The sequence below is a fragment of the Topomyia yanbarensis genome, chromosome 2 (assembly GCF_030247195.1).
Source record: "Topomyia yanbarensis strain Yona2022 chromosome 2, ASM3024719v1, whole genome shotgun sequence".
Lineage (NCBI taxonomy): Eukaryota > Metazoa > Arthropoda > Insecta > Diptera > Culicidae > Topomyia > Topomyia yanbarensis.
This window is the reverse complement of record NC_080671.1, coordinates 291,070,717-291,084,202: the sequence shown is the minus strand read 5'-3', so window position 1 is coordinate 291,084,202 and position 13,486 is coordinate 291,070,717. Positions and strand designations below refer to the sequence as shown.

The 13,486-nt window shown below is 36.8% G+C and overlaps 2 protein-coding genes across 9 annotated transcripts in view; both read right to left on the bottom strand.

The window, feature by feature from the left end:
* LOC131683263 (clathrin heavy chain) overlaps positions 1-13,486 on the bottom strand; it is a 343,996-nt gene that overhangs the window by 63,626 nt on the left and 266,884 nt on the right. The window lies entirely within an intron of this gene.
* Positions 9,490-13,266, bottom strand: LOC131680429 (uncharacterized). Its single transcript, XM_058961144.1, has 2 exons — positions 13,211-13,266; positions 9,490-13,054 (listed from the first exon to the last, which is right to left on the bottom strand). The coding sequence occupies exons 1-2, from the start codon at positions 13,264-13,266 to the stop codon at positions 9,490-9,492; spliced, it is 3,621 nt and encodes a 1,206-aa protein (XP_058817127.1).

Genomic DNA, 13,486 nt, shown 5'->3' with positions numbered 1-13,486 from the left:
TAACGAAACTATGTAAGATTTGCACGCTTATAACTCCGCTATTACTAGATGGATTTTAATCATTCATGCACCAACCGATTCAGAATCACCTAACTTAAATATTGGTAATAATTTAATATCTCCCCAATAATAGTAGACTTTTGGAAATTGGTAAAATTAAAAAGTTCACGAAAAACGGGAAAATTACCATTCGTGAGGCAGATTTCTCAGACACAGCCGTCCATAGAGGGCAGCTTAGTGCCACAATGAAACACGAAAAGTCATAAATAGAAGCGAAGCATGTCCGTTTAAATCAGTTGTTGCTCTTATCCCATACGAGCAACATCGTCTCCGGCAGAGATGCCAGATTTGCAGACAAGCCTGCAAATATATATATATATATATATATATATATATATATATATATATATATATATATATATATATATATATATATATATATATATATATATATATATATATATATATATATATATATATATATATATATATATATATATATATATATATATATATATATATATATATATATATATATATATATATATATATATATATATATATATATATATATATATATATATATATATATATATATATATATATATATATATATATATATATATATATATATATATATATATATATATATATATATATATATATATATATATATATATATATATATATATATATATATATATATATATATATATATATATATATATATATATATATATATATATATATATATATATATATATATATATATATATATATATATATATATATATATATATATATATATATATATATATATATATATATATATATTATATATATATATATATATATATATATATATATATATATATATATATATATATATATATATATATATATATATATATATATATAAGGGTCATTCCACGCGAAGTGATCAAAAAAAGATGTAAACTTGAAATCGACCTTCACGGATTTGAACAAAATTTGGAGGAGTTGTTCATCTAGGGCCAATATATAAAAACCCAAATTTTTGTGTCAATTGAACCACCCCTCGTGTCATGGGAGCACCCCCCGTTTTGGAAAATTGCCAAAACCCTTGATTTTCTTTTGATCAGATCTCCGGTTCTATTTACTCTAGAATCAAACCACAAGATGGCTTTTGAAGAAAATTGTTCAAGGAGTCTATAAAAAATATTATTTTTTTGCCAACTATGCATTTTTTCAGTTAAATATTAAAAGTTAATTTTTCTCTCAATACGTATATTTCAATTTCGAAAATTTTAATGCCATTGCCATTTTTACATAAAAAACACTTATCGTCCCAATATAATATGAGCGCATCCTGAGATATACCGTTTGAAGGGAAAAACTCCGATTTTCTCATATAAAAATCCATTTTTATTGGCCAAAATTGAGAAAATCTTCAAACTGTCATAAAAATCGACCCTGATCTGCTAGAAGCAAACCAAATACGTAGTTTTTCATCATTTCTCGTCTACTTCACGAAAAATTATGTTTGAACTCAGAATACTCAAGTTGGTTTTTTAGTATTGTGCGCTTGCGATTTTATATGGGAAATTGCGGTTTTTTCTCTTCAAAACGGTGTATCTCAGGATGCGCTCATATTATATTGGGATGATAAGTGTTTTTTATGTAAAAATGTCTGAGGAACGCGATGGCATTAAAATTTTCAAAATTAAAATATACGTATTGAGAGAAAAATTAACTTTTAATATTTAACTGAAAAAATTGCATAGTTGGCAACACTGTCGGCAAAAAATAATATTTTTTATAGACTCCTTGAACAATTTTCTCCAAAAGTCATCTGGTGGTTTGATTCTAGAGTAAATTGAACCGGAGATATGATCAAAAGAAAATCAAGGGTTTTGGCAATTTGCCAAAACGGGGGGTGCTCCCATGACCCGAGGGGTGGTTCATTTGTCACAAAAATTTGGGTTTTTATATATTGGCCCTAGATGAACAATTCCTCTAAATTTTGTTCAAATCTGTGGAGGTCGATTACACGTGCCTTGATCACTTCGCATGGAATGACGCACTTTTCATTATTTTATTGTTCGGTTGGTCCACCATATTGACGGCTCTGCGCGGGATGGGCTGAAAATTTTCACTTTTCCGAGTCGTTTTCGAAAGATTTTTCAAAACACAATTTTTTGTTATTAGTGCATGTTATACATACTTCAAATTTTAATACTACGTAGAGGAACATATTTTCAACAAATTGGCCTAAAAATCAAATCATTCTGTTAAGTATGATAAAAGTTATTAACGTTCAAAATCTGACGCGGCGCCGCAGCCGATATTTTGAAACGGGACCCCTATATTGAAAGCTTAAATGTATTCTACATTAAAATAAAAAAATAATAGAATACATCGTGACATTATACAAGAGTCGGCCAACACCTGCTGTAAACAACCTCAAATCCATAGCAAAGTCATATATTCCCGCAAATCAGATATTCCAGCAAATCAGCCTGGCCTATCATTCTATTTGATTCTTAAGCATTATCGGAACAATTCTGTTAGCTGCAGATATTGCTCTTCAAGCTCTATCACACCAAGTAGCCTTCCAAATTTTCAAAATGCAAATTGATACACTTTTCCAATGCGTAAATTAATTCTTTTACTGAAACCAAAAAAAAAATTAAAAAAACCTGTTTTAATCTACCTAGTGGTGCAATTGTGCCTTTCTCATTTATCCAACCTACACGCCATGAATCCTGAAAACAGGATTATGAACAAAAATCATATGTTTTATAAAACAGGACCATGAATAAAAATCATATGTTTTATAATTATGTTCAATTTCCCTTCAGTAACGCCCGCATAACGCTTATTTTAGTGGAACTATTTGTTTGTGTGTACTTCAGACATGGTTGACTCATGATGATTATCATAGATGTAAGAGCCTTAAATTACAAAATCGAGATATCTGGATATGTTCTCGTGAACTATTTCACGAAATTCAAAATTTTATTCATGAATCCATTCAATTCTCATCAATTAATTCATGGTCTCTAATATATTAGGTACGATCCAATATCCGTGCTCGTGAAGTAGTTTACAAAATCATCAAATATTATTCATGTATTCATGGACTGGTTCATGATTGCTAATATATGTCGCGATCCAATATCCGTGCTCGTGAAATAGTACCCGAAATCATGAAATATAAATCATCGATTCGTGAACTCATGATACCTAGTATAACTCACAACTCGCGTTCATTTTGTGAAATAGATCACGAAATCTTAAAATATTAGTCATGTATTCATGAATTGGTTCATAATGCCTAGTACATGATTTATAATCTACTATGCGTGCTGGTGATATTTAGAAGATATCGCTAATCATTTACAAATTCATGCAACATGATAATGATATTTTCCCGGGAACAAAATTTGGAGAATTATTCGTGGAATCATTTTTATTCCATGCACTGCTTTATGAAATGCCCATCTGCTAGCTGCAATAGTAATAGACATGAGCATTACATATAAAAAAACTATTAGGACCTCGAACATCAATATTCGTTTGATAAGGTTCATGGTGATGTCTGGATAGAAAACGAAAACTGCAATGAGAATCACAAATAGTGTGCGTGATCTAATTCACAGAACAAGATATCGCGAATCAGTCACATTTTTATGATCCAGTTTATATTTTCACTTTATTCCGAATAAAAAAACCGATAATAACCAAAAAGTAATAGATCACAATTAGGCGAAGAGATTTTACGAATTTCATGATAAAACTGCTGATATGATATCATATTAGTCATATTACTCTTCGTGTCAAATTTGGAAGTAAGTTCTAAAATAAAATATTACGATAACATGAACAGAAATTACGAAAATCATGACTGAGGTCCAGAAATTATGAACATGAATTACTCTATTTATGACTCAAATATTACGATAACATGAACAGCGGTTACCCCTCACCGCATGCCCCTAATTACGCCTCTGTTAAAATACAGAAAACCTATATTAGTCGAAAAAATTAGACCGGGATTAGGTTGACGATGTTCAGAGTGATTGCATAACATTTCTATACGAGAAAGGCAAAAAAGTAACTATAGGTATGTAACTTCTCTAGAAGAAAGGCAAAAAACATGGAAACAGTACATGCTTGGCAGTTCACTAACCACTTGAATTTCCCATTTAACCAATTTGTATGTTGGTTTAAACCACTGGATTTTGTTTCACACATTTTTTTTATATTTTGACCAATACTTTTGTTTACTTTTTATCCTCTAGTGAATGCACTGTTACAAATAGCTTGCAAAGTGCAAGGATAGTCCCAGGAATTTCAATTGATACAATTGCATTAAATTAGGAAGGAAACTAAGGGAATAACTGTGCTACTATGTTTATGTGATAAAACATTTGAATTTGAGGTGAGGTTTTGGGGATTTCACAGAAGTGTTTTGAAAACATGATGTTGATACTTGCGCTTCATCATGTGTGGAAACATTTGAAGGAGTTATATGCATTTTTAACAGTTCATTACTTCTGTTCCATCAAGATGTTTATAATACAAAGGTTGGGTGTATCAGGATTACTTTTATATGACCTTAACTATTAATGATTATGAAATAATTCGCTATTATTTAAGAGATTTGCGAATACTTCGCAATTGTGGTAAAAAATATAAAATAATTCAGTGAATATTGTCGATAGATTCCTCTAAAAAGCAATACGATTTTCAGTTTAATTTTTCCGTTCGAAAATATGCCTACCGTTTATTCATTACCTTGGTATGTATAGCTGTGTATAGAGAACATATCTACAAATCAGGTCACTTCCCAAGTAACAATTGAAGTTTTATAGCACGCTACAAGTGCAATCTAAGTTTTATTCGTGGCTATAAAACTATTATAAAACCTCAATTGTTACTAGGGTTTGGTCCTATGACCGTCCAACACCTGGAAAGCGATGTTTATAGAGATGCGCGAAGACTGAAGCCAAAAGTTCCAATCGAACCAAAAAAACTGTTCCAAACGAGCAATGTAAATAGGGTTGTGGTACCGGTAATACCGGTACCGAAAATCCCGGTAATACCGACCCATTTTTGGTACTGTAATACCGGTACTGAACAAAAGCCAGTACCGGTATTTGCGGTACTATACAATTTTTTATGACAAATATGTTAACTCTGCAGGGGGATCTGTGTCAAAATATCGATCTGCAAGATAACGTTTAATTATATTAATTTGCCTTCTAGATAAATCGTTGAGATAACACCTTTGTGTGGGAATGAGGTGTTATCATAATAATTCTAGAAGTTAAAGTTTTATTAGCGACATTCTGATTGGTTTCCATTATTCACTGGGTGGCGCGTAATAAGACTATGGTCTAAGTCATGTCTGTATTTGGTTTGCTCTTAAACCTTTATCTATAATAGAACGAACAGCGATTTAGTAGCTAACAGTTTTAGACTTGGTGAACTGCTTCAAATGGGGCGATTTGTAATTATTGGTGATCGGAAAATTCAGCAAAACTCCATAGTTTACAGGAAAGCGAAGAGCCTGGATATGCGTTAGAGAATAATAGGCAATAAACATGTTTTTTGATCAGCAAAAATCAATCATCTGATCATCAGAAATAAGATCATCAGTTTGAGCATTCAATTTCAGTTTGAAGCTTTTTTCGATTTTTTTTAAAAAATATTCGAGTACCGGTACTACCGGTACTGAGGGCCTCAGTACCGTAGTACCGGTTCTCGCCAAAAAGGATCGGTACTGCGAACCCTAAATGTAAACAAAGATAACGAATATCGGAAGTAAAGTGTGGGTAGTATTGTGATTGAACTAAAAAGAAATACTTGTAAATATATGTATATGAATAGTGTAAACTTTATATACATACATATTAAATAATTTTCATGATGAAAAAATACGAGTAAATTTAAACACATTGACAATTACAAAGCCATTGATCGACTATCTGGTCCCTCATTTTTAATAGCTGGTAAATGCATAGACTGAAAATATTAAACATTTCCACTTTTAAATATTAATTTGAATGACATCAGCAATGTAGTCAACTCTGTAGCAATATTGCTATTACTCATCAACTGCAATATATTGTCTCTAGTGTAATGAAAAACCTATAGATAGGCTCAGTAACGCAAATCAATGCGTTCCGAATTACATGATTAAGTATTTTGCAAAATATTTCTAAAAAATAATTCGTCAATTATTCATTAAAACCAAAGACAAGAAGAGATAACTCGCTTCTTATTTTTGGTTTTCTTGCTTTTTTGTGCCCTGCTGAATAATCAATGACAGTTGACTGTACGCGGCAAGCGATGTTGGCAATGCAGCCAATTTCTTTTTCATATTTAGATATGTTACTATAATACGCAATGCCCGTTTTATTGACAAACATTTCGCCGTACGTACTAATTAATTCAATAATATCAAAAAAAGAATTTTAGTATTTCATTTGAAGGATTATATCAAAATCAATCGAGTGAAAGGATAAGTGGAGATCAAATCGTTGCCATTCTCATAATCATTGAAATATAATCATAATCATTGAAATTGATAATGAAGAATTACTGCACTGATATTGTCAACAAAACACCCCGGCAGCCGGCTGTCCGGAGTTCAAGTTGTTTTCGATGAAGCATACTATCGATAAACGGTTACCTAGAGTTTAGACGCTTTAACATCTAGAACATTTACGTATCCTACAGTCAATGAACTATTCAAACTTTTTATGCACGAAAATATATTCTCAGTCGCATCGCTTGCTTGAGGTGAGTCCTGACTAACAACCCACCCACTACCCAATCAGTGTCACTAAGTCGGGGCCTCCCGTAAGTAAGTACCACATCAACACCTCGTACGCAGGCGCTTAGACTGGATCAATTGTTATTCCCATGGCTAAAAATGAGTCATCAGTCTGCAATCTACGAAGTGTACCGTATTTACGCAACGCATTTATGCATTGACCATTTTTTTTGAATGCATATTTTCGACAAAATGGCGAAGAAATTCAATAAATTCATGCAGTACAGTAAAAAATTTAAGCGTTCCAACCGGGAAAATATATTTTTGCATATAAAATATTTAAAATAATCCATAAAGAATTGTAAAACGATCAATAAAAAAGTTGTCCATGTTCCATAAAACAAAACTGAAAATCCATAAAACAGTGTGAATGAACCATAAAAAGGGTGATTTGATCCAAAGATTATGTAAAATTGAACCATAAAATGGTCGCAAAAGAGCACTAAAATAGTAATAAAAGAGCAATTAAAATCAACCAATGCATCATAAAAATATTGGAGATGTTCCATAAAATGATACATTTTGCGCCATAAATTAACTGACATTGATCCATAGAATATTAACAATGTACATTAAAACACGTTGATATGTTCCATAATATCGATAAAACTGCTCCACGGTATTACAAAATGGAGCAATAAAATGTCAGAAAAAGGTCCATAAATTTGATGAAAATGTTTGCTAAATAATTTTTCTTGGTCCATAGAAGATGTAAAAATTAACATTAGAAATGATTCATATATCGAACGTTAAATTATGGTTCATGGATCCATAAGAAAAGAAAATGTAAAACGTTCCATTAATATGTGCTTATGCACTAGAAAAATTAAATTCAATGAATTCATGCGAAAATTTATGGTAAACTGAAAAAATAAGTTGTGCTTAATAATACTCATAACAGTGACAGTGTTTTAACAAGTGAGTTTATACTGGGAGCTAAAGTGATGCGGCTTGGCCGCATATCCGAGGCCGAGGATCCGAAGCGGCGCAAAGCCGTTGGACGAGGCATTGATTAACCCGTAGCTGGAATTGCAAGCGAACCTGTGGTCCTCTCGTTTGCCCGGTTTGCTTAAACATAGGGGCTATAGTTAGTTAAAAGCCGACTGAGCGGTAGCGAAGTCGGACCGTGCACTAGAAAGCGATGTGGCGTAGCCACATTAGTCATTGTTCGTGTATAAAGTGTCCGTTTTCACTTCAGATAGTTGGTATTTGCGACTCATGCCAGCCTGTGTCAGTGGTCTAATAACTCTCAGCGCGCTAATATCATAGATACCCTGCCGTTTAAAGAGTTGCCATAATGATTTCAGGTTAGCTAGGGTCAGTTACCTGACTAGTGGGATTGGGAATCTGAAGTTTAACTATAATGCATGCATTGTTTGTTGTAGTTTGACATTGCAACAAAATGTAATAAACTTTATTATTAGTTCGAATAGCAAAAATTTCGCATGAATTCATTAAATTTAATTTTTCTAGTGCATAAGCACATATTAATGGATCGTTTTACATTTTATTTTCTTATGGATCGTTTTGTAAATATCCATGAACCATAATTTAACGTTCGATATATGAATCATTTCTACATCATTTTTACATCTTCCATAGACCAAGAAAAATTATTTAGCAAACATTTTCATCAAATTTATGGAACTTTTTCTAACATTTTATTGCTCCATTTTGTAATACCGTGAAACATTTTTGTCGATATTATGGAACATATCAACGTGTTTTAATGTACATTGTTAATATTCTATGGATCAATGTCAGTTAATTTATGGCGCAAAATGTATCATTTTATGGAACATTTCCAATATTTTTATGGGGCATTGGTTGATTTCAATTGCTCTTTTATTACTATTGTAGTGCTCTTTTGCGACCATTTTATGGTTCAATTTTACATAATCTATGGATCAAATCACCCTTTTTTATGGATCATTCACACTGTTTTATGGGTTTTCAGTTTTGTTTTAAGGAACATCGCCAACTTTTTTATGGGTCGTTTTTCAATTTTTTATGGATCATTTTCGTTGTTTTAGCGGTGCAAACTTAAGGCTGCCATAATGAAATTCTTACACACCTTAAGGAGAAATATAAAGAAACAAGAGACAGTAATGAGCGATAGGGGATATTAACCACACTTCCCAAAAGTTGGACTACATATAGAATTATGCAGGAGTTCAATGTTTCTCAATATATGGCCAACAAGGCATGTTGAGGCAGGATCGTGATTTCCGGCGGTTCAAGCTTTCGGGACTCGCACACGGACGACTCGTGGAGGCACAATCGAAAAACGGGACGCCGATGGAATAGGGCTCACGAGGAATAACTACGCACTACTAGCACAGCGAAAAACTTTTATTCACGATCTGTTCCTCTCGACGGTTCAATTGGGAAAGAGAGTTTTTATTACTACTATAGCTACAATTTAAACCTACGTTGCTTGAATTCAATTTTCTTACACTCTAATTTTGTGGCAAGTCCACTGACAGCACTGACAGCATTCGGTGTAACCTTTTCTACCGACAGTGTTGAGAACTGTCATCGCCGCCACCTGAAATTCCTAAATTTCACTCTGGCTTAACTCCTAGCAAAACAAAACCAATCATTTGGAAATCAAATTCAATGAGTCAACACATAGTTCTTCGCTTATCTATAACGCTGAAATATGTTTACTCTTCATTATAGGGCAGCAGGCATATCTTCGTAATCGGTCGACGAATGATTCCCTTGCTGGTACGTAATTCAACGACGCGGGTAAGTCCGTCTGGTCCAGGACAGGTGCTGATGATCCTCGCCAATGACCACTTTACGGGTGCGAGAAACTCGTCGACGACTACTACCAATCTGCCGGGCTGGAAAGCAGTGTTTGGTGCGATGTGTTTGTTGTTTTTCTGTATTTCTTGAAGGTATTCGGTCTTCCACTGGTACCAAAACTGTTGAGCTCGATGCTGGAGACGTTGATAGTGATCAAGGCGGCCGATCGGCATCTGGCTGACGTCGGCGTCGGGGAGAGCGGATTGTGAAATGCCAATCAGGAAGTGTGCTGGTGTGAGGACTGCCAGATCATTTGGATCCTCCGTGAGTGGTGTTAGCGGTCGCGAATTCATTGCCGATTCGATTTCAGCCAACACCGTAGCCATATCCTCAAAAGAAAGCATTGCATTTCCAAGCTGGCGATACAAGTGCTTCTTGGCGACTTTTACAGCTGCTTCCCACAATCCGCCGAAATGTGGGGCCTTTGGAGGAATCATATGCCATTGAATTCCTTCGTTTGCGCAGTTTGTGGCAATTTCTCTGGTCGTTTTCTCCTTCTGCAGTAACTGGTAAAGTGCATGCAGTTCGTTACGTGCACCTTCAAAATTTTTTCCATTATCGGAGTGCATATGCGCGGGGCAGCCGCGGCGGGCAATGAACCTTCTTAGTGCAGAGAGGAATGCGGGGGTTGACAAATCGCTGACCAGTTCAATATGCACTGCTTTCGTCACAAAACAAACAAAAATGCTGAGGTAGGCTTTTGTGGGTGCCGCTCGTTTGTGTATTGGCTTGATATATACAGGACCGGCATAGTCCACACCGGTGACCGAAAAGGGGCGGCTTGGAGTGATTCTTTGCAGGGGTAATTGTCCGGTCTGCTGCTTTGCTGGAACGGGAGCGGCACGGGCACATCTAAAACAGTTTCTCATGACACTGTTGACCACTCGTCGTCCTTGAATTGGCCAATATTCTTGCCGAATGGCAGCTAGGGTTACACGGCCGCCACCGTGCAACAGTTTAAGATGGTAGTGCTGGGCCACTAATCGTGTGAATGGATGGGAACTGGGAATTAGGATTGGATGCTTAGTCATGTAAGGCTGCTCGGAGAGTTTTAATCTGCCCCCGACACGTAATATACCGTCCGGATCGACAAAAGGACTCAAAAGGCGTAAGTCGGATCGTTTAGATATCGCATAACCCTTCCCCAGATCTCTCATTTCCTCAGCGAATACATCTGCTTGGGCTAGTGCTATTAATTTAAAGCGAGCTGCTGTGATTTCATCCACTGTGAGTGTTATGGAATTTTCTGGCGTTTGCTCGGGAAACAATTTTCGTCGACAGGCAGCGATGAAACGAAGCCAGTATGCTGTCACACGAATTAATCGGTTGTAAGTAGCAAATCGTTTGAATATTTCATTCACACAGGGCTTGTTTTGGACGGCCGCCACCATCCTTCGCCGCTCTAGAATATCTTCGGGGGTTTTCTGATGCTGTGTTTTTGTTGGCCATTCTGTTTCAGGTAGCTTTAGCCACGTTGGTCCGTGATGCCAAAGATCACAGTTGAGAAAATCGCTCACTTTTATTCCTCTCGTGATGAGATCCGCAGGATTTCGTTTACCTATTACATGGTTCCAGTGGGATCCGTGGGTGCTGGTTTGTATCTCGGACACTCGATTCGCGATGAAAGTGATCCAGGTATATGGAGGGGAGCGTAACCATTCAAGCGTAACGGTAGAATCGGACCAAAAGAACGATGCGGAGATGGGCATATCCAGAGCGGCGGAAACTTTTTTGTGCAGACGGGCAGCGAGAACAGCAGCTGATAATTCTAATCGGGGTACGGAAATTTGTTTTAGCGGTGCGACTTTCGACTTCGATGCTAGCAGCTGGATGTGGATTCGACTTTTGGAATCAATGGATCTGGCATATATGCAGGCGCCAGATGCCTGCTGGGATGCATCTGCAAATGTATGCAGTTGGACGGTGGAATTTGGTAAGAATGCATACCGGTTCACTCTGTAGGAAGAAAGTGATGGAAGTTCGGCACAATAATTCTCCCATTTAGTACGTATATTGTCCGAAACCTCTTCGTCCCATCCGCAGGGTTGTAACCATAGCTCTTGGAGAAGCATTTTTGCTCTTATAATAACCGGCGCGATAAGACCAAGAGGGTCAAAGTGTTTGGATACGGACGACAGTATGGATCGTTTAGTGGGTGATCCGCATTCATTACAGGGAGTGGAATCAAAACGTAACTGATCTGTTGCTGGTTCCCAGCTAACTCCTAGCGTTTTTATTGTTTCGTCGTGGTCGAATTTGAGTGCGGGCTGAGTTCCAATCTGAGACGGATCGAGGTCTTTGAGAACGTCTGCGTTGTTTGATGTCCACTTTCTGAGAATAAATCCTCCCTTCCTTAGCAGTTCATCCAGTTCGATGCGAGTTTGAATTGCTTCTTCTTTCGTCTCTGCTCCCCCAATGTAGTCATCCATATAAAACCCCTTGCATAAAGCCGGTCCGCCGAGTGGATAACAATCTCCTTCGTCAGCGGCAAGTTGCTGTAAGGTACGTGTGGCCAGAAATGACGATGGAGCTAGACCATATGTCACAGTTTGTAATTCGTAGATGGAAATCTGGGCATGAGAATCGAATCGCCAAAGTATGCGTTGTAACGGAGTATCTTCTGGGTGCAGTAACACTTGGCGATACATTTTTTCGATATCCGCTACAAGCGCTATGGGATATTTGCGAAATCGAAGCACTAAGGTAAGGAGCTCATCTTGAATGATTGGACCCACTTGCAGGGCATTATTAATGGAAAATCCAGTCGATGTTTTTGCAGATCCATCGAATACCACACGAACCTTTGTGGTTGTACTTGATAGCTTCAATACGGCATGATGGGGTAGGTAGTGCACCAGAGGCGGTTCGATTTCGTTTTCAGGTACCAGCCTCATGTGGCCTAGCGACAAATATTCTGATAGGACCGAATGGTATTGTGCTTTTAATTCGGGTGATCCACATAGTCGCTTTTCTAGGTAATGAAAGCGACGAAGGGCGGCTGCTTTTGATTCACCTAACATGAGATCGAAATTAGGGTGGCGGGGTAAACGGACGACATATCTTCCCTCGCGTGTACGGGAAACGTTAGAAGCAAAGTGGGACTCACACTGCTGTTCTTCCACAGAGTAGCTGAGTTTGTTTTCTATCTCTTCAGTGCGCCAAAAACGTTCAAGGGCTTCCTGCAGCGGGTCGTTGAGCGCGATATGGCATGCTATGGGATCCACTGCAACGGGGGAAATAGTTCTTCCACTAACGATCCAACCAAAAATGCTGTCGATAAGGATAGGGTTGTTGGGTTGGTCAATTCGAGTACCAGGGTTTACGAATGTAAAGAAATGCTCAGCTCCGAGTAACATATCGATCGCACCAGATTTGTTGAAGGTTGGGTCGGCCAAAAAAAATTCCTTCGGGATATGCCAGCTGTTGGCGGGGATTAGATCAATCGTTAGATCAATACGGCGGGTAGATCAATCGTGATTCGAGGCATGACGAGAAAATCAAGACCAATCTCGAAGTCGCATTTTCTTGATTGAACATTTGTTCTGACACAATGATGGATGTTTGATGACGACTCACCTATGCCGTACACGGGGATGTTGATTTTGCTTCGTTGCAGATGAAGAAGTTGACATAGTCGCTCGCTCATTATATTGGATTGTGAGCCATTATCTAACAGTGCTCGCGCGGGGTGTGATTTACCGTTAGAATCGACGACCAGTAGCACAACCGTAGAAAGCAAAACGTTTGCGTTTGAAAGCGGAGTTTGATCTTTCGCCTGGACTGTTGCAGCATTAGTGGACGTCACTGTTCGTTGAACGGTCGATGCATTATTTCGCTTTTCAATGGGGCTCA

What these genes read in the sequence shown, in the direction of transcription:
- LOC131680429 (XM_058961144.1), bottom strand. Translation starts at nt 13,266, where the DNA reads ATGTCAACTTCTTCATCTGCAACGAAGCAAAATCAACATCCCCGTGTA. An exon ending in CATCCCCGTGTACGGCATAG is followed by an intron (nt 13,055 to 13,210) that starts GTGAGTCGTCAT and finishes CCCCGCCAACAG; the next exon opens with CTGGCATATCCCGAAGGAAT.